The sequence below is a fragment of the Martes martes genome (genome assembly GCF_963455335.1).
Source record: "Martes martes genome assembly, chromosome: X".
Classification (NCBI taxonomy): Eukaryota; Metazoa; Chordata; class Mammalia; order Carnivora; family Mustelidae; genus Martes; species Martes martes.
The window spans coordinates 103474-130155 of record NC_137897.1 but is presented as its reverse complement, the minus strand read 5'-3'; the positions used below and the strand labels follow the sequence as shown (position 1 = coordinate 130155).

General features: G+C 59.4%; 1 protein-coding gene across 1 annotated transcript in view; it reads left to right on the top strand.

Moving 5' to 3' along the window:
• The window catches only part of PPP2R3B (protein phosphatase 2 regulatory subunit B''beta), a 45764-nt gene that overhangs the window by 14141 nt on the left and 4941 nt on the right, over positions 1-26682 (top strand). The window contains exons 2-10 of the mRNA XM_080794977.1: positions 6550-6735; positions 17931-18034; positions 18321-18423; positions 19660-19734; positions 20209-20295; positions 21101-21257; positions 22902-22950; positions 23668-23757; positions 23970-24145. Of these exons, the coding sequence (XP_080651103.1) occupies positions 6550-6735; positions 17931-18034; positions 18321-18423; positions 19660-19734; positions 20209-20295; positions 21101-21257; positions 22902-22950; positions 23668-23757; positions 23970-24145 (1027 nt within the window). The remainder of the gene's footprint in view (positions 1-6549; positions 6736-17930; positions 18035-18320; positions 18424-19659; positions 19735-20208; positions 20296-21100; positions 21258-22901; positions 22951-23667; positions 23758-23969; positions 24146-26682) is intronic.

Below are 26682 nucleotides of genomic sequence, written 5' to 3'. Positions count from 1 at the left end.
TAAATCTTCCGTGTCCACACCAGGCTGTTTTGTGTCTCGCTGTGCGGTACACTTGTCATCCATGCCCGCGGAGGGGAAGCTCAGCCTCCTTCCTTGCTGCACGTCAGTCTGTCCCCAGCAGCGTTTCTGCCCCGGGGGCTAAGCCTGCAGGCTCCGGCCCAGGTCTGGGCGCCGAGGCTCCGTGCACACGTCAGCCCAGCTCAAGTCGTGGGTACCGAGGCTCCGTGCACACCTCAGCCCAGCTCCTGGGGGCTTCCGTGTCACGCAGCGTGGTGTGGATCTGCCGGTCGTCACTGGGCCGTGTGGACTGCCTGCAGCACACAGTGAGGGCCACAGCTGGCCCGTATGTCCACGGTTTAAAAACTCTTCACTGTGTGCTTGTATGTGTTGCATGTGTGTCTTACAAAGACACACGGTCTTCTTTTTCCCGTGGGTGTTTGCTCTGTGACCGGAGCCTTTAACAGTGCGTGTGGGTTAAAGGCTCCGGTCACAGAGCATTTAACCCACACGCACCGGAGGAGTATCTGTTGGCTGAGTTAGGTTGTGTGTCTCCTGCTCTCGCACTGTTGCCGTGTACCCTTCGCGCCACTCACCCCGGACCTGTCACCTGCTCCCCTTGGACTGTTACGATCTTTACCGTCCACCTCCCGGAGACGCCGCAGCTCGTGCCGTCTTCATGCTGTGCCGCCCACAGCGCTTTTGAAAAGAAGCCGAGGAGGGGCACCTGGGTGGCTCAGGCATTAAGTGTCTGCCTTCGGCTCAGGTCATGATCTCAGGGTCCTGGGATCGAGTCCCGCATCGGGCTCCCTGCTCGGCGGGGAGCCTGCTTCTCCCACTCCTGCTCCCCCTGCTTGTGTTCCCTCTCTCTCTCTCTCTCTCTCTCTGTCAAATAAATAAGTGGAATCTTAAAAAAAAAAAAAAAAAAGAAGAAGCCGAGGAACATTCTTGTTCCTGGTTTAAGCGGTTGGTCCATGTACCCCCTCCCCCCCAACACACCACTGCCCTGCGGTGCTTTCTCCTTGGGTACTCAGAACTTGCACATGGGTGAGCTTTGCTCCTGCACCACGCCCTCTGCATCTCCGTGAACCTGTGTGTGCAGAGACCGCGTGTCCGCGAACCTGTGCGTGTGCACACAGACTCTTGGTGTCCGCGAACCCGTGCGTGCAGACGGAGACCGGCGTGTCTGCGAACCCATGCTGGCGGATGGAGACTCTACGTGTCTGTGAACTCGTGCGCTCTGATCGAGACACCGCGTGTCCGCGAACCCATGCACGCGGGTGGAGACTCTGTGTCCACGAACCCATGTGCGCGGACAGACACTTCACGTGTCCGCGAACCATGTGCGCGGACGGAGACCCCGCGAGTCTGTGAACCCGTATGCGGGGGTTCGAGGGATCGAGACCGTGTGAGTCCGCGAACCGGGGTCTGCCGACAGCTCACTTTTCAGTGTATTTTGTGATTGTTCTGGTCGCAGGGACCCCCCCCCCCAGCTGCCGACCTCCCCGCGGGCCAAGCTGCAGATTGCACGGCCCTGCCCCGGGCGGCTCTGGCTGGTGCGGTGTTGCCTCTCCAGAACGCGCCTGCTGTCTGCTTCCTTGCCGCGCTGACGAGGGCCCCATTGCGCTGTGTCTCATCCGGGCTGTTTGGGAGGATGTGCTGGTGGTGTCCGGTGTCCGCGGGTCCGTTCTCCGTCTGCACAGGATTCCCTTTACCGGTGGTGTGTGGGGAGCACCAGGACCCCAGGACTCAGGGTGCGGCTCCGCACGCCTCCCACGACCCCCCAAGTTCTGGGCGGCCTTCTGACCTCTGCCTTCTGTCCCCCCCACTTCCCCACCCCTGTCCTCAGCTGTGCTCCGTCCACACCGCCGTCCCCCCACACGTGTTGTCTGTGAATCTCCTCTTGCCGTGTGGCTGGGGTCTGTGTTCCGTCGACTCACCCTTCCATCTCCAGGCGTGCTGCTTCTGTGATCCGAGCCGCGGGAAGCCGTGGGTCCTGGGTCTGGTCATCTGCCGGCATCTGAAGCCGTGGTGGGTTCGGTCCTGCTCTGTCCCTCCTGGCGTCTTGTTTGCGTGCGGACGTGTGAGTTTGCACGGGGAGTTGCTCCTTGTCCGTGGGACTGCAGGCAGTTTTACGGGTCCTGAGATGGCGATGGTTCCCCCGGGGCAGACCTTCCTCCTTTCAGGGCGCACCGGTCTGGTGCACCAGTGCGGATTTGGCTAGGTGGTTTTGGGGTTATCCAGATTGATACAGGCAGGTTAAGTGCAAGAACCCAGGGGAGGGTCCCACAGGACCAGCCCACAAGGACCTCGGCTTCTCACAGAAATCAGCCGCAAGCCCGAGAAAGTGACAGCAGACTTTACTGAACACCACGGCTGTCGGAGAAGAGCAGACAGTGTCTGGGAGGCTTGGAAGGCAGAAAAGAATCAGTCTCGTCCTTGCTCGGGGTTAGGGGTTTTTATCGGACGGGGTCTAGGGTCCGAGCTCCAGCAGCAGTCCAGGGTAGCGTCCGATGCACGTGACTGTCGGGTGAACGTTGGGTGCTACTCCGTAAATTATCAGAGGTGGGGGCATTGCTGTCAGCCTCGGCCGAGGGTTGGTCCAGCTAATGTCCTGCAACACGTTTGAGACGCGGCTCTTCTGCGGTGTTGTCAGGTGTGGGGATCCGAGGACAGAACCCAGACAGTGAGTCCCTGTCTTGCCGCCCCCTTGAACAGGGAACAGAGCCGCTTTGCGTACTTAGAGACAAAATACGGGATGTGAGTATATGGGGCCTTGCAGAAAAGTGTCAGATCCAGAGCCGACGGAGCCCCTGGAGCTTCCCCGCTCCGGGATGCTGTAAATGCGGTGTGTGGAGCCGAGTGAGAGTCTGCCGTGGCCCGGAGTTCTCAGGGCACGTTCTGCCCCGTGGCCCCCGTGGCCCCCGCTCCTGGATGCAGCAGTACGTGTGAAGCCCATCGTTTTCATTCCTTGGGGTCAGGCGTCGGTGGGCATTTATTTCTGGCTGATTCTTCTCATGGGAGGGGCACCTCTCTGGGACCTCCGCTCGGGGCAGCCCCGTTCCGGGATGCTGGATTTGGCGTCCAGATCCCTGAGCTCATCGGCAGGGCCGTGAAGAGGTGGTCGTTTCAGCCGCATGGACGCCACTGGCTTCACCAGGTTCCTCTTCAGGGGGTCTGTGGCCCCCCGGGGGCCTTCCTTTCCTGGTGGGGCAGGGCATGGGTGCTCTTAAATATTTGTCAGGTGCTCTGTGGGGTGCTTGGAGGGACTCTGAGCAGAAGGGCTGGTCTGGGCGACTGGGATCGGACCCTGCGCGCGGAGAGAGCTCACCCAGAATCTCCGCCGCGGGGCCAGACTCCTGAGGCTCCTCCGCTGCGGTGTCGTCGGCCTCACGACGTGGCCAGGGCAGACCCGCGCTTGCTGAGCGGCTCGGCTCTCAGGTCCCCACCCTCCCGGGAGACAGGCAGGCTCCGGGTTTGGAAGGACTCAGGGTGACACAGCCAAACGCCACGTCGTGTGGCCGGTGTTCTCGAGGGTGGCAGCTGCCCGAAACGAAGGGAAGGGGGTGCTGCCTGTAGGAAACCCGCTGTGCACGTGCGCTCTGGCAGCCCCTGCTGCCGGGGGCCTGCTCTGTGCAGGCCTGGGGGCAGCCTCGCTCCCTCTGGTCGGGGGCACCGACGGGCCGGAGCCTGGTGAGCCCTGAGGACGCTGGTGAAGAGGCCGCAGGTCGGATGGAGGAAGGGCGGGTGTGCAGGGTTCTGCTGGGAGTGTTGGTGCTCTGTGTGCGGAGTGGGGGAAGGGATGGGGGAGGGGTGTTCTCTGCTCAGGGTGACCTCTTGACCTCCTGTGACCCCTCCAAGGAGGAGCAACGGGATGGGGGTGGGAGGCTTCTGTGGCCGGCGGGATCCGAGTGGGGTCTTTGGTGAAGCGAGTGAGGGACTGTGGTGGTGTCTGGGAGCGTGTGTGCAAAGGCCCTGAGGCAGGTAGTGATGGGTGTGTGCCAGAGCCCGTCACACCTGCCCCCTCCCCGGGTGCCGTGGTTCTCCCACCTTCTGAGCAGGAGCCCTCCTCCCGCACCAGGGCCTTGGAAGGGGAGGGTCGCGACTGCGGACGGAGGGCGGAGGGCAGAGGGTGGACGGAGGGCGGACGGAGGGCTTCCCGCCGATGGGGAGACGGTGCCGCGGGTGAGATGTGTGTTTGCACAGCAGAGACAGAAACCTGCGGCCCCCAGGCTCCCTGGTCCATCGAGCCTCCGAGCCTGCGTTTGTAGCCCCTTCCCACCCTGCTCCCCGCCTCCTCCCCCCCTTCCTCTCCCCTTCCCGTGACTCCCACCCTCCCGCCGCCTCCTCCCCTCCCTTCCCTCTGTCCCTTCCCCTCCTCCCCTCCCCCACCCCTGCACTGAACTCCTCCTGGTTTGCATCTCTCCGTGCAGTGCTGCGTGCACTTGCTCTCCGTACGGAGGTTGAAGGCCCTGGACGCTGGACACTGGCGTGTCTGACTGGGTCGGCTCCCACGGTGGCTGAACAGAGGACGTGTCTTGTGAAGACGGGCATTAGTCTGGGGGGGGGGGCAGGCTCTGAGCCCTAGGAGTGCAGGGAATGAGCTGATGATGGACCTGACGTGTGACTGAAGAAGACACAGGACCGTCCCTGATGTGTGACCGAGGACAGCGGGGACCGGCCCTGGTGTGTGACTGAGGATAACAGAGGACTGTCTCTGAGGTGTGACCGGGAGCACAGGGACTGTGTGCTGGGCCGTGACCGGGGAGCACGGGGACTGTGTGCTGGGCCGTGACCTGGGAGCACGGGGACTGTCGTGGACTGCAACCGGGGAGCATGGGGACTGGACTGTGTGCTGGGCCATGACTGGGGAGCACGGGGGCCATCGTGGACTGCGACTGGGGAGCATGGAGACTGGACTGTATGCTGGGCCATGACTGGGGAGCATGGGGACCGTCGTGGACTGCCACCTGGAGGCACGGGGACCGGACTGTGTGCTGGGCCGTGACCTGGGAGCTCGGGGGCCGTATGCTGGGCCACAGCTGGGGAGCACGGGGACTGTTGTGGACTGCAACCTGGGAGCACGGGGACTGGACTGTGTGCTGGGCCATGACTGGGGAGGACGAGGACTGTCATGGACTGTGACTGGGGAGCACGGGGACCAGACTGTATCCTGGGCCATGACTGGGGAGCACAGGGGCCATCGTGCACTGCGACCGGGGAGCACGGGGACTGGACTGTATGCTGGGCCATGACTGGGGAGCACAGGGACCATCATGGACTGTGACTGGGGAGCACGGAGACCAGACTGTATCCTGGGCCATGACTGGGGAGCACAGGGGCCATCGTGCACTGCGACCGGGGAGCACGGGGACTGGACTGTATGCTGGGCCATGACTGGGGAGCACGGGGACCGTCATGGACTGTGACTGGGGAGCACGGAGACCAGACTGTATCCTGGGCCATGACTGGGGAGCACAGGGGCCATCGTGGACTGCGACCTGGGAGCACGGGGACTGGACCGTATGCTGGGCCATGACTGGGGAGCACGGGGACCATCATGGACTGCGACCTGGGAGCATGGGGACCGGACTGTGTGCTGGGCTGTGACCTGGGAGCACGGGGGCCGTCGTGGACTGTGACTGGGGAGCACAGGGACCGGACTGTGTGCTGGCCCGTGAGCTGGGAGCACGGAGGCCATCGTGGACTGTGACCGGGGAGCACGGGGACCGGACTGTGTGCTGGGCCTTGACCTGGGAGCCCGGGGACCATTGTGGACTGCGACCTGGGAGCACGGGGACCGGACTGTATGGTGGGCCATGACTGGGTAGCACGGGGGCTGTTGTGGACTGCAGCCGGGGAGCACAGGGACTGGACTGTGTGCTGGGCTGTGACCTGGGAGCACGGGGGCCATCATGGACTGGGACCTGGGAGCACGGGGACCAGACTATATGCTGGGCCATGACTGGGGAGCACGGGGGCCGTATGCTGGGCCACAACCAGGGAGCAGGAGGACCGTAAGCTGTGGCTTGTGTGCTGTCCTCTCTGTGTCAAGGACATGGCTGTGGGCCAGGTTCTCTCTGCGAGGCGCCCACAGGTTGGCGTGGTGGGTGTGTCCCGCTCCAGGACGGGTACCGTGGAAACAGGTGACTCTATGTGTACGCTGCACACTTGAGCTCAGCCGTTCCTGCATGCACTCACATGCCCGTTAGTGGCCATCTGGCTGGTACTGACCCCCAGGAGGACTCCAGGCAGGTTCTCCACAAGCATGTGTACCAGCCCATCCATCAGTCTGGGCGTCCCCAGTCCCTGTCCTGAGGGGTCACACCCAAGGCAGCACTCGGTGGCATGGGGCCCACGGTGGATGTGGCGCCCACTTGTGGGTTATGTGACCTCTTGCAAGCATTATCTGCAGTCGTGTGTCCAAATTTGGGTCAGATGTGGTGCTCGGTGCAATTACTCCACCAGGTCACTCCTGCTAATTATGCGTGAGTGCGAAGACACGGGACGCTTACGGGTTCTCATGCCGGTGCCGTCTGTTTTCCGTCCTAGGTCCAGACGAAGAAGGAGGAGCCCCTGCCACCCGCCACGAGCCAAAACATTCCCACGTTCTACTTTCCTAGAGGCCGTCCCAAGGACACAGTGAACATAGATGCCGTCATCACCAAGATCGAACAGACCTTCACGCAGTTCCCCCACGAGAGAGCCACAATGGAGGACATGGGCCGAGTGGCCAAGGTGGGTCCCCACGTGTGTGCAGCTTGGCTGCTCTGGTTCCTCCGTGCGTCCACTCTGAAGCACAAGTAGGGATTCTGTGGGAACGTTGGTCCTCCGTCCTAAAGGACGCACATCCTGGGTCGTGGTCTGGGTCAGCGAGTGTTAATGCCTGCGTCTTCCAGGGAGCGTCCCCAGAGGCTAAACGCGGGCCTTCCCATGCACCCACGTGGCCCCGTGCCTGTCCTGTGCGAGGTGCCCTTTCTCTGGAGTGCGTGAACACGCAGCCACAGTCCATGTGTGCTCTCTGCGGTGTGTGACTCTCAGCTCAGCCGCCATGCTGTGTCACACTGCGGTCTCGTCCGGACGGCGTGTCCCTGGAGTGTCCATGTTGATGCGTGCACATGGGACATTGCCCGTGCAGTTTCTGTGTGCCGTCCTCCCCAGTTACTCTTGTGTCCCCCCACGAGTGCTGTGTTCTGGACCCGCGCCTCGGTGCCCACCGCCACCGCCGTGTGCTCGCAGGAACGGGACGCCTCACCCTCCCCAATCACAGAGCCCAGATTGGCTCAGTGGCGGCACCGTGGCTGGAGCTCGTGGCAGCACGCGAGGGTTCCCGGTGGCCCAGCCCACCCTCCTCTCCGAGTGGCCATCAGCTGCTCCCGGGCGCCTCCTGGGTTGTGACTTGGCCTGTCCGCAGGGCCCATGGTGGTCGCGCTGCAGGAGAAGGTGGTCAGCTCAGCGTGCAGTGTTCCCCAGGGTCTGTGCGTGTCCCTTGTTCCTGTCCTGTGTGGCCAGCGTGCCTCCTGCTTTCTCTTTCCCTATCCCTCTCCCATGCCGTTGTCTCGTGGGGTTCGCCTCGGTGATCTGGAAGCCAGCGCTCTGTGTGTTGTGTGCCGCATGAGAACGTTCTCGATGGCCACTGGGTAGCCTGGTGCGTGCACGGCGCGAGAACGTTCTCCTCCAGGGCCGCCGGGTCACCTGGTCCGTGCGCGGCACGGGAACGTCCTCCTGTTTGGCCGCCGGGGACCCTGGTGCGTGCACCGTGCGGGAACGTTCTTCTCCGGGGCCAATGGGTAGCCTGGTGCGTGCGCGGCGTGGAAAGGTGCTCCTTCCAGGCTGCCAGGTAGCCTGGTGCATGTGCGGTGCGGGAATGCTCTCCTGTTTGGCCGCCGGGTCGCGTGGTGCGTGCGCGGTGCGGGAATGTTCTCCTTACTGGCCTCCGGGAGCCTGGTGCATGCGCCACGCGAGAATGTCCTCCTCTCTGGCTGCCGGTAGCCTGGTGTATGCGCCGCGCTGGAACGTTCTCCTCCAGCTGCTAAATAGCTTCGTGTACCTTTTGCTTCCCGTGTTTGGGGTTTGCCTTTCCGTCTGTCTCACGGTCCCTGAGACAGAGTTCACGCACCACGTGAGCCAGCCTTTTAAAGCACAGCGCTCAGTGGTGTTCGCGTCCTCACAGAGCCGTGCAGTCGCCCCCATGCTCTGTATAGGATACGGTCTTCCCTCTGAGACGGTCGCCTGCCTCCCGCCATCCTGCTCCGGGGGAAGCCACTCCCTTGCTTCCCGTCTCTGTGCATCTGCCCGTGCTGCGTACACACACAGTCTCCCGAGTAGGACTCCTTGCGTGGAGCATCTTTTCAGAATGCGCTCCCATGTTTGCACGCGTCTGTGCTTCCTTTACTCCGACGTTCGCTGTTTATCCAGTCAACGGTTCGTGGATGTGTCTGTTGTTCCGGCTGCTGTGAACATGCACCCAGAGGTGTCTTGGGCACACGTGACTTTTCTCTTGGGTGCGCAGCCGGGAGTGGTCGTGCAGGGTCGTGCGGAAATGCTGTGCAGCTGCTTGTGGGACCACGAGCACGTCTCCAAACACGCGCACCATTTCCGTGCCCACCGGCAGTGAAAGAGGTTGTGCTGTGTCCTCTTCTCGGATGAGAGACGCTGACCCTGGTGTGTGTGCACTGGTGTCTCATTCTGGGATCAATTTGTGGTTCTCTTGCCGACTGACGATTGTGCACATCCCTTCACGTGCTTGTTGGCCGTTTGTACGTCTCTGCACAAGTGTCTGTTCGCATCCTTTGCCCATGTCTCAGTTGGTTGTCGTGCCGTTGTTGAATTCTAAGAAGGCTTCGAGTGCCGTAGACACAAGTCTGTGATCACATACATGGTGCACACATACTTCCTCCCGTTGGCTGGGTCATTGTACACGTCTGGGTGGCATTTAGGTTTTCATCGTGACATGCTTCATTTCATCCACTTTTACATTTGTTTCTTGTGTGTTTGGTGTCCTGTTGGAGAAATCCTCACCAAATCTAAGGTCATGAAGGTTTATTCTTTCTTTTCCTGCGGGTTGTCTAGTTCCACCTCTTACGCGTTTGTCTTGGGTTTCTTTCAAGTTGGCGTTTGTCAGGAGCAACGTTGGGGCACACCTTCGTCTTCTCTATGTGCAGATCACGGCGTCCTGGCACCATGTCTGGAGAGGATTTGTCTTTCCGCATGGACTGGTCTCCCTCATGGGAAATGAGTTGATTGTGAAATGAGGGTTTATCGCTGGATTCTCACGCTGTTGCATAGACCCGTATTCCCGTTTTTTAGCCAAGACAATGCTGTCTTCATCACTGTTGCTTGGTAGTAAGTTTTCAGACAGGGAAGTGTAGATCCTCCGGCTTTGTTCTTGTTCAGGATTGCCGGGGCTCCCTGGGGCTCCTTGTCATGCCATGTGATTTCTAGGGTCAGCTCATTGGCTTCTACAGAGAGGCCAGCAGCTCCCCTGATAAGGGTCATGTTGGTCTGTACATCAGTTCGCAGACCGCTGCCATCTTCATACTCCGTCTTCTGATTCACGTCCAGAAGCTTCTCTCCCTGTAATTACATTTTTTCTATCAGAAGCGCTCTGTGGTTTTAAGTGTGCTTTGCACGCCTTTTGTTGAATGTGTTCAACAATGTGGTTTACCAGTGGGATTGTTTCCTAAACTTGATGTTCAGGTTGTTCATTGCAAGTGTGTAAAAATGCAGTTGACTATTGTGTGTTCCTCTCGTGTCCTGTGTCCTCATGAACTCATATATGTGTTGTCATGCTGCTTGGTGGATCCGTTAACATTCCAGAGAGTAGGAACCGACAAGTAGGAATCGGTGGGCTTCGTCCTTCCCGCTGTGTGTGTCTGCTGTTTCGTCCGCATGCCCGCCTGCTGTGGGAGACCTCCTGCGCAGCGCTGGGGAGAGGCGGGAGTGTGGGGTATCCTGTGTCCTTGCCACTCTTATGGGGAAAGTATCCGCTCTTCCACCACGAAACGTGAGGTAGCTGTGAGGTTTTCACAGCACCTTTATCAGGCTGAGGACGTTTCTTTCCACTGCTGTGTGCTGAGTGTTTATTTGGAAAGGATGTTGAATTGGTCCCAGCTTTTTCTGCATCTGCAGGGATGACTTTGGTGTTTCATTCTACTGATACGGTGTATTCTGCGAGCTGGTCTTTCCAGCGTTAAACCAACCTTGCATTCCTGGAATACGTCCCATGTGGCCCGGTGCATAGTTGTTTTTCTATGTTCCTGGATTCTGTTTGCTCAGATTTTGTTGATGATTTTTGCTCCGTTCATATTCATAAAAAGCACTGATTGCAGTTTTGTGACTCCTTTGTCTGCTTTTGATGTTAGAGCAATACTTGTCTTAGAGCATGAGTTCAGAAATGTTCTCTTCCTTTGTGAATTGGGCTCGTAAAGTTTTTTTTTAAGTGTTGTTTTATAAGTGTGTAAAAACATGCATGGTTCCAAGGCCAAACCCAAAAATCAGATATATTCAGAGAAGTACACATTCTGTGCCTGTTTCCCCGTGTTCTTTTCCTCTGCCCAGAAGGAATGGTGGTCACAGTTTTGGTTTACTGTTTTACTGTTTAGTTTTTCAGTACGAGCAAACGTATGGACATAAACATCTGTTACGAAATGCATACATAATATGGAAATGTACATACATAACTAATTTCATGGTTTGCTGAGGTAGAAAGTAGCATGCTGTCCTACACGTGGGTGTTTTCTCAGCAAACATGGTATCGTGGCGCTCATGCCATGTCTGTCCAGGTGGTCCTCGTTTTGTACCATAGCATGGACTGTAAACACTACTGACCATGCAAGCCGAAGCCATGCAGGTCTGTGTTATCCGAGGGGAAGTCACAAGTGTTCTGGAACTTTTAAAACGTGTTTGTCAAGGCAGTAGAAACTTTCCTAGAGTTTCTTATAAACGCATGGGGAAATGGAAAAAATAGACCAATTTTTATTGCACTGTAAGTTAAAATGTTAGAAATCCTAAAAGCTGGTGTTGTACTTCTTCGTAAAACGTTAGCAAATGATGCTTGAGTGGGGCTCGTCCCTGTGTCGCCTGGTGTATGGTAGCGTGAACCCCTCTTCTGTGCCTGGCTCTTGTCCTGCTCCTGTGTCTGGCTCACTTCCAACCTTGTACCCTTTGTGCTTTCAATGTTGTGAAATGTCTCGGAGAGTTCCCTTCCGTGAAGCTTGTTTCTGGCATCACGTCCTCTGGGCCGCGTCTGAGTTTCCCTCACAGCCTCGTCTGTGTCAATCATTGGCTCTCGCTGACTTCCTCCGGCTCCACACGCACAGCTCCTTGCCCTGCGCCAACAGCAGGGTTCCCGTGGTCAGCGTTCCTGTGCGGTCCGTTCATGTTCCCACGTATCCCGCACGCGCCCTGTCGTGTTTCTTCCAGAACTCGGCCAGCAAAACTGCCCGATCTCCGGCTGCAGCATCTGTTACCTGTGTGAACGTCCATCCGAGACGGTGGGCTTTACCAGAGCTGAAATCGCTTGGCCCATTGGCTGGGGAAGAAGCTGGTTTTGGTGGTAAGAAGCAGATTTTCACATTTTCACTGAAGGGTCCTGGACACCCAAGGTGACCCGACACATTATGCAGCCCGGAGAGCGCTTGCAAAGCCAACTTAGTTTCTTACGGTTGCGTGACTGGTGGGAGCTGGGCACACACAGCCACACACCGTGCTGTCTGCCTGACCCAGATAACACGCACGGTGCCGGGTCCTTCACAGACTTTCAAAGAACCGATGGGTTTTTTTTATGCTTCCTGTTCATAGCAGACGGATTCAAGGAGCTACAGTGACTCCAGTAGTTCCCTCATGCGTCTGTGCCGCCGGAATTAAAACAGGAACGTGTTAGCGCGGGGACTGGCAGCATTCCCTGTACTTGGCACAGCCAGGGCTTTGTGGTTAGTGCCCCTTTCTTCCTGCAGATGCATAGCACTCAGCTGTGGGGCGAGCCATAGTCTGCGTTCACTCTCCCCCACAGAGGGGCCGCGGGCCCGTCGTGGGGACCTGCGGAGGGACGCAGAGAGGGGCTGTGGGCCCCTCTTGGGGATGCGTGGACACGGGGAGGGGCCGTTATTTCATCCTGGGGACACAGGGAGGGGCCGTCGGTCCGTCGGGGGAACGCGTGGACGCAGGGAGGAGCCATTGGTCCATCATGGGGATATGCCGATATAGGGAAGGGCCACCTGTTCCTCGTGGGGACACAGGGAGGGTCCGCGGGACCCTCATGGGGACAGTGCAGCAAACATCGGATGTGCGCATCACTTCACATCCCGTCCCTGTGTCTTGGGACTGTTGTGTAAGCAGGGTTAGTGGGTGATAGGACACATGCACATGGGATACTGTTTTGTGTTCCCAGGTTCCCCTCCGTAAGGGTTGTGCCATCTCAACACTCGGGGTCAGCGTATGGATGATGGCGGGACTGACCCGTCATCAGCCCGAGCAGTGAACGTGGTCTCGTGCCTGCAGTCTGGCGGTCAGATGCGCGAGAAATGGCGTCCTGGGCCCTGTCTCGTTTCCATTTCTGTCGATTTGCTGACGCATTATTGGTGGAATTTCAGTGATAGTGGTTCAGTGAGACGTTTGCATGGTTCTTGTGTGCATAGTGGTTCTCCCCCAGGCCACGGTGCATGGTTCTCTGCGCAGAAAGTTTTCCTCCTTCCGGCGTTTACATCCCTCGATGTTGGCTCTATTTGGGATTTTAATTTCTTTAGTAAATTTTCATCAACTCATGTTCTAAAACGGTTGTTTGCATAACTTACACATTTATTACTTGAACATTTTTCTCTTCTTCTATCGTTTTTAAAACCTGTACCAGATCTGGGTGTGTGACCTTCGTTTGTGGGGTTATTTACTTCTGCTTCCTTTCTCGTCTGCTCACGGTGGAGATGGATTGTGTTGTTTCTCAGATGAGCTTCCGTCAGCTCTGTGGGTTACGGCTTTATTTCCTCATCTCATGATTCCTGCCCTCATGTTTGTTACTCTCTTGTAGTTTTCTCCGTTCTGTCATCTCCTCCTGGCTTCCAGAATGAGCCACCCCTTCTTGGTCTGGTTATGGACGTAGAGTTTATGCACAGCAAGATTCCCAGTGTTACGAGTACAACGTGGTAAATTCTGGCACATACGTCCCCATGCGCCACCTCGTCAGGGCAGGGAGCCCTGTCGCTGCTGCGAGACAGTCCTTGCAGCCGGTCCCATCCCTACCTTCCTGGCCGTGTCACACACAGACGTGGTCTGGTGCTGCGGTTTTGCCTCTGCAGGAATGTCACGTGACGGGAACCGTGCAGTGCACCGTCTTCGGTTTCTGGTGTCTTTCGCACTGAATAATTGTGCTGTTGCTCCCCAGCGGAGTCACCGAGTACCAGACGGTGGCCCGTGTGTGCACGCTCCGTGACTTACGTGTTTCCCGGGGGAGAGCGCTTTGTTGTATCTGTTGTGTCTTGTGAGTAGAGCTGCCATTGTGTGTGCACGCAGGCAAGACTCGTGCGCACGTCTGCCTGTCTCAGAGAGCAAACGCTGAGACTAGAACTGTTGGCGACTGATTTTGTAAGAAACCGTGGAACTGCTCCCCGGAGTGGCTGTCCCTCTACGTCTCCGGCCTGCGGTGCTCGAGGGCACCAGTTCTCACGTGACCTCACCGGCGCTCGGTTTCCACACGTTGCAGTTTCAGCCGTCCTCCCACGTGTGTGCGTGTAAGTCATCACGGCTTCATTTCTCTCATGATTTTGTTGAGCAGCTTTTCATGTGTGTGTTTCTCACGATTCATCTTTCTTCCCATTCGGGAGCTTCCTTGGGGTGTCACAGGGCTGCGACATACAGGCCGTGGTTCCCGTGTGTGACCTGAGGAGCTGTGACGTATGTGTTCCCCGGAAACTATGCGCAGAGTCCAGACCACACACATTTCCGACCTGCCCAGACTCTGCCCTTTTGCAGGCCACCCCACTTGTCCGCAGGCTGCCGTGGGACCTTGGTCACTGTGGGTGAGGCGAGTTCTCTGGAATTATACGTGAACAGAATCAGACAGTGGATACTTCTTTATTGTGGCAAAACATACGTAACATGCCATCAGCATATTACGCCCATGAAAGCAGAATTCAGACACACTTAAGACACGTACAGGGTTTCATAGGTATTGCCAGGGTCCAGTTCCAGAACGTTCTCATCACCTCAAGAGACCTGATTGCCTCCCCCAGGTCTTGGCACACTGTCCACTTCCTGTGTGCCTGGATTGCTCTGTTCTGGATTTTTCGTGTCTTTGGAGTCCGTCGTGGAGGCAGCAGGTCTCAGCACTGTGCTCGCGTTCACGGTCAAGTAATCTCCATCTGTGTGGATGGACCACGTTGTGTCTGCCTGTTCACCTGTGGATGGGCGCCAGGTGGTGTCTGCTGTCAGCGACCTCGACGAACACCACTGGGAACGTGCCCGTGTCAGGATCTGTGACGGTCCCTGTGTGCGGTGGTTTGCCAGGTGCGTGTGTGCACGTGTGTATGTGCTCGTGTGTGTGTACGCGCAGTTGCCGACCCGAGCGTGGATTCACCGGGTTACGTGATGGTTCTGGGTTTCTCGGAGAACCTGCACACGCGGCTTCCACGGCACCGCAGTGTTTCGCGTTCCCGCCAGCTGCACACACGGGCCTCGGGCCCCGCGGCTCTGATGCTGCTTCCCACCAGCCGTGTGGCTCTGTTCAGGCTGCGGTGACAAACCGGCACGGACTGGGCAGATCCGTCGCACAAACGCCACGACGACGGACGTTCTTTCCAACACTTCTGCAGGCCGGATGTCTGCAGTCAGGACGCGTGGGTCAGACCTCCTCCCCATTCACGGACGGTGTCTGTGCATGGTGTCCTCACTCGGAGGCCACGGCTGGGGGCTCCCAGGTCCCTTATTTCAGGGCCCTGGTCCCATTCATCCAGCTCGACCCTGGGCCGTAATAGAGCCCCAAGGGCGCACCTGCGCACACCCCAGCCTCCACAGGATCATTGGGGACCTGCACCTCAGAGCTCGGCACCCTCTGCTGGGAGCACGGGCTGACCTCCCCATTGTACCCATTTCCCACTGTCCTCATCACGGACAATCACGAGCATCTTGTCTCGCGTTCCCTTGTGACCGTGCATCTTGGACGACATGCCCGCTCACTCAGTCGAGCATCTTACAAACGGGGTCATTGACGTCCTGTTGGGTCACGCAGCGTTTCAGATGCTGTAGCTGCGAGGGCTCGGTCAGATCTGTGCACAGAGATGGTGGGCACGTCCTCCTGCCATGCCCGGCCTGGGCTGTGCGTCTCCATCCGCGAAGCAGGGTGCTGGCGCCGGCGTTCTGCAGATGCCCCCCAGCACGGACGGAGGTCCTGGCCCTCTCCTGTGTGCCGATGGCTCTTTCGTCTTCGACGAGCACGAATGTGGTGCCCGTTCCGTCACAAGGGTCACGTTCCCTCCGTCACGTGCTTCCGGAATATGACCCCCGAGGTCTGGTTGGGGGTTTACATCGCCAGTCATGAAACACCTGGTTTCGCCATCGTGTCTTCTTAGATTTCTCGTCTCCCTGGCTGTCCGCGCGGCCTCTCAGGACGGCTCAGGAAGCGCCCCTCCCCGGTCTGTGTTCCGGAGCATTCTCTTTGGAATTCTGTAGAATTCTGTAGAGTTTCCCAGGGAAGCCATCTGCGGTTGGGTTTGTGTCTTTCTGGGAAGGGCATGTTCCGTTCCTAACTGTAATTTCCCTTCTCGGTGTGTCATTTTTTAAAAAAATTTTTTTATAAACATATAACGTATTATTAGCCCCAGGGGTGCAGGTCTGTGAATCGCCAGGTTTACACACTTCACAGCACTCACCATAGCACACGCCGTCCCCGATTCGGTGTGTCATTTAACGGGCAGAGTCTGCTCGCGGTTCCTCACGGGTGCCGTGACGGCGTGTGTCTCCCACGTGTCCGTCCAGGCCCCCGAGGTGGTGAGCTTGTCGGGAAGACATGGGGCATTCGAGTCCCGCCCTCCGGAGCTCTAGTGAGGCCGCTCGGGTCCCTCAGGCCTCCATGTGCGTCTTCTCTCCGGCTCTGCACCGTCTCGACCAGGAAGTGCTCCATTTCTCTGATCTTTTCCAAGGACCGGCTTCTTGTGTCCGCGATGGTGTTCCTGGTGACGTTCTGTGACGTTGGCTTCCGGCTTTCTCTGGACGACTCCCTGCCTTCGACCTCCCTCGGGATCGTCGTGTTCTGTCCGGTTCCTGAGCGAGGCCGTTCTGGCCCCCCTTGGTCTTCCGCTGACGTGGCCTGTAATCCGCAACCTTCCCGCGCACTGACGGGCCGTGCGTTTTCACGTTCGTTCAGCATCAACGAGCTCGCGACTTCATTGGTCATTTCTCCTTTGCCTGCTGGGGTGTTGAGAATTTTGTTTCCTGTTCCGAACCTTGCAGCTTCTGGGGACGTCTTTTTCTTACTGATTTCTGGTTGATTTCTGCTGTCGGCAGGGAAATACTCCACGTCTGTCCCGGAAAGTGTGCTTAGACGTGAGTGATGGCCAGGACGGCCTCGGGGTGAGGGTCCTGTCCGCGTGAAGACCGAGCCCGCTCGCAGCTGGTCTGACGGCGTGTCCGTGTTTGCGTTTCTGCCCTCGTCAGGGTTGGAGCGAGCAGTGCTGAGCTCCCCCGTGGGACCTGTTTGCTCCCGGGTTTGCGCTGGGGCTGTGTGTTTGAGTCCCATCTTAGGTGCAGAGGTTATTTTTAAAAATTAAAAAAAAATCTTATTTGAATAATAAGGCATTTCCCTGTGTTCTCAGTTTCCCGGTCTGTTGTTTCTTAGTTACTGTTTCTTTGATGGCTGGATTCAGCGTGCCGCCCTTTGTGTCGTACGGGATTTCTGCGTCCGTGTTGACGAGGGACGACCGGCCCATGGTCTCCTTGCATCCTGGGCGGGTTTCAGCATCTGCTCTTAGCCTCATGACAAGAAATAAGAGAAGTTCCTTGTTTAGCTCCTGGAAGAGCTCGTATGTGGCCGGTACGATGTCCTCCCTAACTGTGTGAACGGATTTGCTAGGGAGCCGCTGGGGTCTGCGCCGCGCCTGGGAAAGCTTTCCAGATTCAGTTTCCCGCAGACGTTTGGCTCTGTGCGGGTTTTCGGTTGTGTCCCTCTGGGTGCGGTTAAGCCTCGATCGGGTGGCGTGTGCCGGTCACGGTGCTGCGGCACGTGTGGGCACGAAGGAGTGGAGCGTCTACTTGCCGCGTCCCTCACGTGTGTGGGGGCCGCGGGGACGGCTCACGTTGGTAACTCGTGTTCTCCGTCTCTTGCTCTCGGCCAGTGCTGCGGACGGCTGCTGGGTTTTTCTAGATCTTTAAAGAACTGACTTCCGAGTTCGCTGATTTACTGTATGAGCATTTCGTTTCTTTTACGTTCACGTGTGCGTGTGCCGGCGTTCTCTCTGTCCTGCGTTGCGGAGGTAGGGGCTCGGCACACGTGCTGACGCCCCGCTCTCTGCCCGCGTGCGGACGTTCCGACGGCCGGGATTTTCCGTGTCGCGTCGCGCGCCCTTCCTCATTTATGCCGTCGGTTCCCTCCCCGCGGCGATCGTGAGCTGCTGCTGGACTCGCACACTCCGGGGACCTGCTGGCCGCCTGCTGCTGGACTGGGTGCCGGGCAGGGCGTGGGCTGTTCGCGTCCCCGAGCTGTGTTCCTGTCACCTGAAGGGACAGCGGCACAAGGACTTCTTGCTCTCCGTGGTGCACGGGAAGGAACGCGCGTCTTGCGTTCGGAGAGAACGCTGAGCTCATCTGTGCGGGGCTGCTGGGTTCGGAGGTCCGGTCGTCTGCAGGGAGAGTCGCCGCGACATCCCCGCGGGAGCGTGCGGCTGTGGCAGCGGCCGTGGGGGTCCGGGAGGCGCTGACGGCCGGCCCGCTGTGCCCCTCTGCTGCAGGCCTGTGGCTGCCCGCTCTACTGGAAGGGGCCGCTGTTCTGCAGTGCCGGGGGAGAGCGCACGGGCGCCGTCTCGGTCCACAAGTTCGTCGCCATGTGGAGAAAGTGAGTCTCGGGCCTGCGCGCTGGGGGCGGGTGCCGGGAGGGGAGGCGTGTCCCCAGCCCTGCCTGTCCCGGGGCAGCTGCCGCACCACGGGCTCACGCTGCTGCGGCCGGGACGGCGAGAGGATGGAGGTAAGCCCCAGGGCACGTGGCACGGTGTCCTGTCCCCTCCTGGGCCAGTGCGTGATCACGCTCGGTCATGGGCCTGTGCCCGCCCCATCACCCATGTTGGGAGCGGCCTCGCGGGTCTGGTGTGTGGGCGCCGTTGGGACGTCGTCCGTCCTTGCAGGGTCCTCCAGAACTGTCACGACGATGCGGCCAAGTTCGTCCACCTGCTCATGAGTCCCGGCGCGAACTACCTGGTGCAAGAGGACTTCATCCCCTTCCTACAGGTATGCTCTGCGTCTACACCACACGCCGCTCCCCTCCTCCGGGCCTGCCCCCGCGTCTACACCACACATAAGCTAGGGGTCTGGCTCCCTTCCCTCAGTACTGCTTCCCACAGAGGTGGCTCAGGGACCAGCACCTCGTGAGTATGGTGGGACCACGTGTGCCTGCGCGGCGCAGGTGGGTGTGAGCGGAAGGACCCCGTGTGCCACGCAGTGCAGGTGTATGAGCGGAGGGGCCACGTGTGCCATGTGGTGTAGGTGTGTGAGCAGAGGGACCACATGTGCCTGCGCGGTGCAGGTGGGTGTGAGCAGAAGGACCCCGTGTGCCACGCAGTGTAGGTGTGTGAGTGGAGGGACCTCGTGTGCCTGTGAGGTGCAGGTGTATATGAGCAGAGGGGCCACGTGTGCCACGTGGTGTAGGTGTGTGAGCGGGGGGACCACATGTGCCCACACGGTATAGGTGTGTGTGAGCGGAAGGACCCCGTGTGCCACGTGGTGTGGGTGTGTGAGCGGGGGACCACATGTGCCCACATGGTGCAGGCGGGTGTGAGTGGAGGGACCACGTGTGCCACGCAGTATAGGTGTGTGTGAGCGGAAGGACCCCGTGTGCCATGCGGTGTAGGTGTGTGAGCGGAGGGACCTCGTGTGCCCGCGGGGTGCAGGTGGGTGTGAGTGGAGGGACCACGTGCAGCTTCAGAGCATGAGACCACAGAGACAAGGGGACTGCGGCCCCTGGCTGCGTCATCTGATGCGTTAAAAGAGGTCGTGGTGTTCCGGAACATTCTGTGCCTCCCTTCAAGCTGAGGGCATCGTTGCAGAGACTGAGAGAGAGCGTCGAGGATGAATGGTTCTTTTGTCCTCGGATCGTCTGTGCCACTGTTCTGAGTCCCAGGATTATTGCAGGGCATGTGACCTAAAGACCATGTGACCGTAGCTCATAAACCGAGGGGATTTAAAGCCTTCCTGGGGACCTCGGTGCAGGCCCTTGTGTCTTCACACGCGTTGAATCCCGGTCAGCGGTCGGAGATCACGGGGCTCGCTGTCGCGGACCGGGGCCGTGCGGGGATTCACAGCCTCGCTCCCCCGGGTTCTGCGCTGTGAGCAGCCGTGGGGCCGGAGGGACCCGTGCGCAGCAGCCCTGTCCCCGGGGAGGCGGCAGGGGCCGGTGACGGACACGGGGGCCCGTGCTCGGCGGGCGCCGTGCGAGTCCCGGAGTACCGTCTTATGCTCTGTGTGCAGGACGTGGTGAACACGCACCCGGGCTTGGCCTTCCTGAAGGAGGCGTCCGAGTTCCACTCTCGCTACATCACTACCGTGAGTACACGGGCGCGGCCGGGTGCCGCGGGCCCCAGTTCCAGCCCCAGCACCCCCGGGAACGAGCGGCCTGGGCCTCGGGCTGTGGCCCATCCGGACCCCGATGTTCTCGCCCACGAATCAGATGTTGGCCGCGCCTGCCGAGCGGGGCTGAGCACGGGGTCTTGAGAGGCAGGTGGCCTGTGCTGACACGAGCTCCTGCAGCGCCTCCCGTGTGTCCGGACGTCCGTCGCCCGCACGGGGCGGGGGCGGGGGGGACGTCCCAGAGAGCCGTGTGCCCTCCCTCCCTCGGGGCTGCTGCTGCGCGGCCCGGGAGCCCGTCTGGGCTCTCGGGAACGCGTGTGGCCGCGCCGCGCTTCGGGCCGCGAGGTTCAGAGGCACTTGCGTCCACAGCCCAAGCGTTCGGCACACGTGGAACGGGTGCCGCGGCCTCGCCGTGCCCCGGCGCTCTGCTGACAGCCCTCCCTCCTGCAGGTCATACAGAGGATCTTCTACTCCGTCAACAGGTCCTGGTCGGGGAGGATCACGTGCGCAGAGCTCCGCCGGAGCAGTTTCCTGCAGGTGGGCGGCCGGGGGCGGCACGTGGGCCTGCGTACGTCCCCGCCCCGTCCGCGGCCTTCCTGCCGCCCTGCTCCGTCTCCCGTCCGCTGGTCCCTCCGCCACCCTCCGCCGTGGACCGTCCGCCCCCACCCTCTACCCGTCCATCCGCCCCAGCCTCCGCCGTCCGCCGTCCGTCCCGCGTCCTGTCTCCTGCTCTTCCCCGTCCGTTCTCCGTCTCGTGTCTTCCAGTCTCTTCCGTGGTTTCTCCACCCTCTTGTTTCCACCTGTCTCTCCCCGTTCTCCGTGCTCTTCTGTCGCGACCTTCCTCTCGGTCTCCTGTCCTGCTCCTCCCATTCTCCATCCTTCCGTCTTCCACTCTCTTCCGTCCGTCCTCCGTCCGTCACCCGTTCGTGTCCCGTTCTCCGTCCTCCTCTCTCTGTCTCCTCTACCCATCGACCCACCCATCGACCGTCCCCCATCCTGCAGGGGAAATGACCCCTAGGCACCGGGGAGCACGGTGTCCTCTTCACTCAGGTTCGGTGCGCGGGTGGGCACTAACGAGGAGGGTGGCCATCGCCCACGTAAGGAGGCCCGAGGCTGTGAGAGGCTCGGCACTCGCAGGGCTGCTGCGCGTTGGCAGCAGTGGGCGGCCTGAGTCTCGGGCACAGGCCTGACGGCCGTGCGCTCCTGACCTGCGTGCGGTGCTCCCAGCCCCAGGCCTGGCTTGGCCAGTTCTGGGCTCTCCGGGGACACCTGGGAGGTCCCACCCACAGGACACCCAGCTGCCGTGACAGACGCGGCAGCTCTGCTGGGTTTGTTTTGCCAGAATGTGGCGCTCTTGGAAGAGGAAGCGGACATCAATCAGCTGACAGAGTACTTCTCCTACGAGCACTTCTACGTCATTTACTGCAAGTTCTGGGAGCTGGACACGGACCACGACCTTCTCATCGATTCCCAGGACCTGGCCCGGCACAACGACCACGGTGAGTGTGCGGCCTGTGTGGGACAAGGGGACCGACGCGAGCGGCCCCCTCAGGCACCCTGCCCTGAGGCTCCAGCTGTAAGAGCGCTGGCGCCCGTGGGGTTGCCCCGTGGCGCTGGCGGCGGCCAGGCTGAGGCTCGGGTGCGACCTTGACCTGGGTGTTGTGACGGGAAGGCAGGCAGAGGAGGTCAGAGCTGACCCTGTCCTGTGCAGCCCGCAGAGGTAGGTCTCCGTGGATGAGCCGTGTTTTCAGTGTTGGGATGTGTGCATCCGGGTGAGTGGTCCCGGTTCTCTGTGGCCGCTGTGACGGGGGCCTGAAGCGACAGCAGGGTGTCCTCAGAGCATCCGTAGTCGAGGACTTTACGGACCGTGTCCTGGGAGGGCTGTACAGGAGTTTGCTGAAGGGCTTGTAAGAAGTGACCACAACCTGGGCCCTCCCACAACAGGAATGCACCCTCCCTCAGCTCCGGGGACCAGAGGCTGAGACTCAGGCGGGGCAGGGCCGTGTCGCAGGGGAGGCTCCTTCCAGCTTCTGGGGCTCCAGGCGTCCCTGGGCCTGTGGCCACGTCCCTCCCGTCCAGGCAGACCTCCATCTTCCCGTGGCTTCTCCTCTGTGCCTGCGTCTCCTCTTACAAGAGATGCTGGATCGAGGGCCTCCCTGATCCAGGATGAGCTCATCTCAGGGCTTTCTCTGAATCACATCTGCAAAGACCTGTTTCCATTCAAGGCCGCACATCCGGGTACCAGGAATCAGGATTTGGACGTGGTTTTCTGGGGAGGCACAGTTCAGCCTGTTTTGACACCCAGTCATTTTGTAGCCGGGTGACATCCATTAAGGTGTGGGATGAGTTGGGAGATGTGGAAAGAGACCATCTTTGTTCCTCCGTCTTGTGGGTGCCGGGCTTGGTATGAGCTGAGCTGTGTCCCCCCAGAATTAACTCGCTGGAGGCACATTGTCCAGGACTCCAGAACGGGACCGTAAGTGCAAGTGGGGTCTCTAAAGAGGTGATTATGGTGAAACGTGGTCAGTAGGGTGGCCCTGATCTCCTAGGACGGGGGTCTCACAAGAAGAGGGGATGGGGACACACACACACACGGAGGGATGACCGCGTCAGGACACGGGGAGAACCCGCGGTCTGCACGGCCAGGAGCGAGGCCTCGGGAGAGCCCACCTCGGCCCCGCCTGCGTCTCGGACTCCCCGGCCCCCGGGACGGGGAGAGGATAAGCCTGTGCTGTTTGAGCTGCCCCGTCGGGGTGCTCCGTGACGGCTGCCCCAGCGGACCGACGCGGTGCTTTCCGCTTCTCGTTTGTCAGCTCTTAGTTACAGACATTGGTTGTGACCGCAAAGCGAGAGCGTTTGGAGGCGGAGCATCTAGAGTGTGACTCTGCTCGTCACGGTCTGCCTCTGTCTCGGCGCCCCTGGGGCAGCTTTCACTCTGCGGCTCCGATTGGGCTCAGTCCTCGGGACGGGAAGGCTGTGGGCAGCGCCCCGGGGAGGACACACGCGGGACAGGAGGATCCCCGGGTGCCACCCCCAGGGCTGGGGCATTTCAGAGCCGACCTGCCCTGCGAGTCCCGAGCGCCGGCCGCCGGGCCCCGGCCGCGGGTGTGTGCGGGCGGCTCACGGCCTGACTGTCTCTGCAGCCATATCCACCAGGATGATCGAGAGGATATTCTCGGGGGCCGTGACGAGGTACGTCTTGCGGTCATCGTCTTGTGGTCGTGGCCGTGGCCAGTGTTCTGTGCCTGAGTCCGGTTCTGTCTCGCTCATTCCACAACGTGAGCTGCTAGTTGAGGGCGAGCGCCGTTCTCATGGGAGGTCATGAGGAGGACACGTGACAAGGACCTTGTCACGCAAGGTCATAAATAAGGGAGGATACATGCTACTATCACATGAGGCCATAGTGGAGGACATCTTGGTCACAGGAGGTTGTTAGGAAGGGAGACACATGCCATTGCCACACAAGCTCATAAGGGGAGACCGGCTTTGTCATGTGATGTCTTTGGGGGACACACAGAGTTCTGTTACACCAGATCATAAATAAGGGAACATGCCTCTTTGTCACGTGAGGTCATAAGAACGGGGGGCAAACACCATTCTTGCATGAGGTCATCCGTAAGGGCTGGGGAGGACCGGCCCCACGTTGGTGGGTCATGTCAGGCCCTGGGCGTCTGAGGGGGCCCTGGAGTAGGGACATCGGAGGCCATGAGGCGGCTGTGACTGAGGCCACAGAAGCCACCCCTGCCCCGTCTGCAGTCCCAGGGCAACCTCTGCAGGCCTTCCCCAAGCAGGAGCCCGGCGTGGGACGGCGTGGGACAGGGCCAGCCGCGGGGAGGTGGGCGGGGCCTCTCACCTCTCGCTGCTCCTCCCGACATGCGTTCTGTCTGTTGGTCTCAACCCTGAACCCAGGGGCAGAAAAGTCCAGAAAGAAGGAAAAATAAGCTACGCTGACTTTGTTTGGTTTTTGATCTCTGAAGAAGACAAAAAAACTCCAACCAGGTACGTATTTGATGGCTGTCCCGGTACCGCAGTCGGAAGCCGAGGGCTGGCGGCTGTCCCTGAGCAAGGGCGCCACTAGGGGTCCATCCAGGCAAGGCCGGTCCCAGGCAGGGTCCACACTGGGCGCGGTTGGCCTGCGTGGCGTCCTCCCTGGGTGCAGGGAGGCCCAGTGGGTTCAGTCCCCAGCTCGCGCTGACCTCCTGTGACTGCAGCATCGAGTACTGGTTCCGCTGCATGGACCTGGATGGGGACGGCGCGCTGTCCATGTTTGAGCTGGAGTACTTCTATGAGGAGCAGTGCCGCAGGCTGGACAGCATGGCCATCGAGGCCCTGCCCTTCGAGGACTGCCTCTGCCAGATGCTGGACCTGGTGAAGCCGCAGAGCGAAGGTAATGTTCCTGGAGATGGGACGCCCCATGTGAGGGGATGACCCCTCATGAGGGAACGTAGCCGTGTGAGGGGACATGTCTGAGGTGATTACTCACTGTGAGCTGCGATGTCCCCTCACGTGAGGGACACGTTGTGTGAGGAGATGTACCCCTGTGATGTGCCCGTGTGAGGGGGACACATCATGTCAGATGTGCCCCTGAGTGAGGGGACAGGTAAGGTGAGGTGGTCTCTACCCCCCGCCCCTGTGAAATGTGGTGCCCCCCCCATGTGAGGAGATATCCTCCTGTGTGAGGGGACACATCATGTGAGGTGATTTTTCCCCCCTGTGAGCTATGATGCCCCCCATGTGAGATATTCCCCTTTGTGAGGGGACACATTGTGTGAGGTGGTTCCCCCATGTGAGATGTGATGCTGCCTCCCCCCATGTGACATGTCCTCTTGTGTGAGGAGACATGTAATGTGAGATGATCTCCCCTCACCCCTGTGAGATGTGATGCCCCCCCCCTTTTGAGGGGATGTCCTCCTGGGTGAAGGGACACATCGTGTGAGGGAGACGCATTGTGTGAGGTGGTTCCCCCCATGAGCTGTGATGCCCCCCCATGTGAGACCTCCCCTTTGTGAGGGGACACATCATGTGAGGTGATTTCTCCTCCCCCATGAAACGTGATGCCTTATGTGAGGAGATGTTCCTCTGTGTGAGGAGACACCTTGTGTGAGATGTGTGTGTGAGGTAACATGTCGTGTGAGATGTCCTCATCTGAGGGGGCACGTAATGTGAGGTGATCTCCCTTCCCCTCCATGAGATGTGATGATGTGATGTCACCCCATGTGAAGGGATGTCCTCCTGTACGAGGGGACACATCATGAGGTGATTTTCCCCATGAGATGCAATGCCCTCCCCCTTGTGAGATGTCCCCCTGTGTGAGATGTCCTCGTGTAAGGGAGACACATCCTTTGAGGTGATTTCCCTTCCCCCATGAAATGTAATGCCATGTGTGAGATGTCCCCGTGTGAGGAGACAAAATGTGAGAGAATGTCCCTGTGTGATGGTGACACATCATGTGAGATGTCCCCGTGTGAGGGGACACACAATGTGAGGTGATCTCTCCCCTTCCCCATGAGATGTGATGCTCTTCCATGAGGGGATTTCCCTGTGTGAGGGGACATGTCTTGTGAGGTGATTTTCCCCCTGTGAGCTGTGATGCCCCCTCATATGAGATGTTCCCCTTGTGAGGCGACACATCGTGTGAGGTGATTTTCCTCCTGTGAGATGTGATGCTGCCTCCCCCCATGTGAGAAGTCCTCTTGTGTGGAGAAATGTAATGTGAGGTGATGTCCCCCCCCCATGAGATGTGATGTCCCCCTGTGTGAGGGGACACATCATGTGAGGAGATGTCCCGTGTGAGGGGACATGTAATGTGAGGTGATCTCCCCTTGCCCCCGTGAGATGTGATGCTCCCCCCATTTGAGGGGATGTTCTCCTGTGTGAGGGGACACATCGTGTGAGGTGGTTCCCCTGTGAGCGTTGATGCCCCCCCCCGTGTGAGACCTCCCCTTTGTGAGGGGACACATCATGTGAGGTGATTTCTCCTCCCCCATGAAATGTGGTGCCTTGTGTGAGATGTCCCTCTGTGTGAGGGGGCACATAATGTGAGGTGATCTCCTTCCCCCGCCGTGAGATGTGAGGTGATTTTCCCCATGACATGCGATGCCCTCCCCCTTGTGAGATGTCCCCCTGTTTGAGATGTCCTCGTGTGAGGGAGACACATCATGTGAGATGTCCCCCTGTGTGAGGGGACACATAATACGAGGTGATCTCCCCCGACCCATGAGATGTGATGCTCCTCCATGAGAGGATGTCCCTGTGTGAGGGGGACACTTTGTGTGAGGTGATTTCCCTTCCCCCATGAAATGTAATGCCCTGTGTGAGATGTCCCCCTGTGTGAGGAGACACAATGTGAGAGGATGTCCCTGTGTGAGGATGACACCTCATGTGAGATGCCCCCCTGTGTGAGGGGACACATAATTTGAGGTGATCTCCCCTCCCATGAGATGTGATGCTCCTCTGTAAGGGGATATCCCTGTGTGAGGGGGACACATCATGTGAGATGTCCCTCTGTGTAAGGGGACACATAATGTCAGGTGATCTCTATCCCCCGCGCCTGTGAGATGTGATGTGATGCCCTCCCACCGTGAGGGGATATCCTCCTGTGTGAGGTGATTTCTCCCAGTGGCTGTGATGTCACCCTCCCCCGTACAAGGAGATGTCCCCCTGTGTAAGGGGGTACCCAAGGAGACATTCCCATGGTATTGTGTCCCTGCCTGCGTGAGGGTAAGTCCCCTAAGATGTGAGGGGCACCCCATGTGAGATGTGCTCGTGTGAGGGGATCCCCCCGTGTGAGATGTCCCCCTGTGCTATGCCCCCATGTAAGGGATACCCCATGTGATGGGATGTTCTTCCTGTAAGATGGGATGCCTCTGTGTGAGGGCACGTTTCCCTTGAGTGAGGGGATTCCCTCATATGAGGAGATGTCCC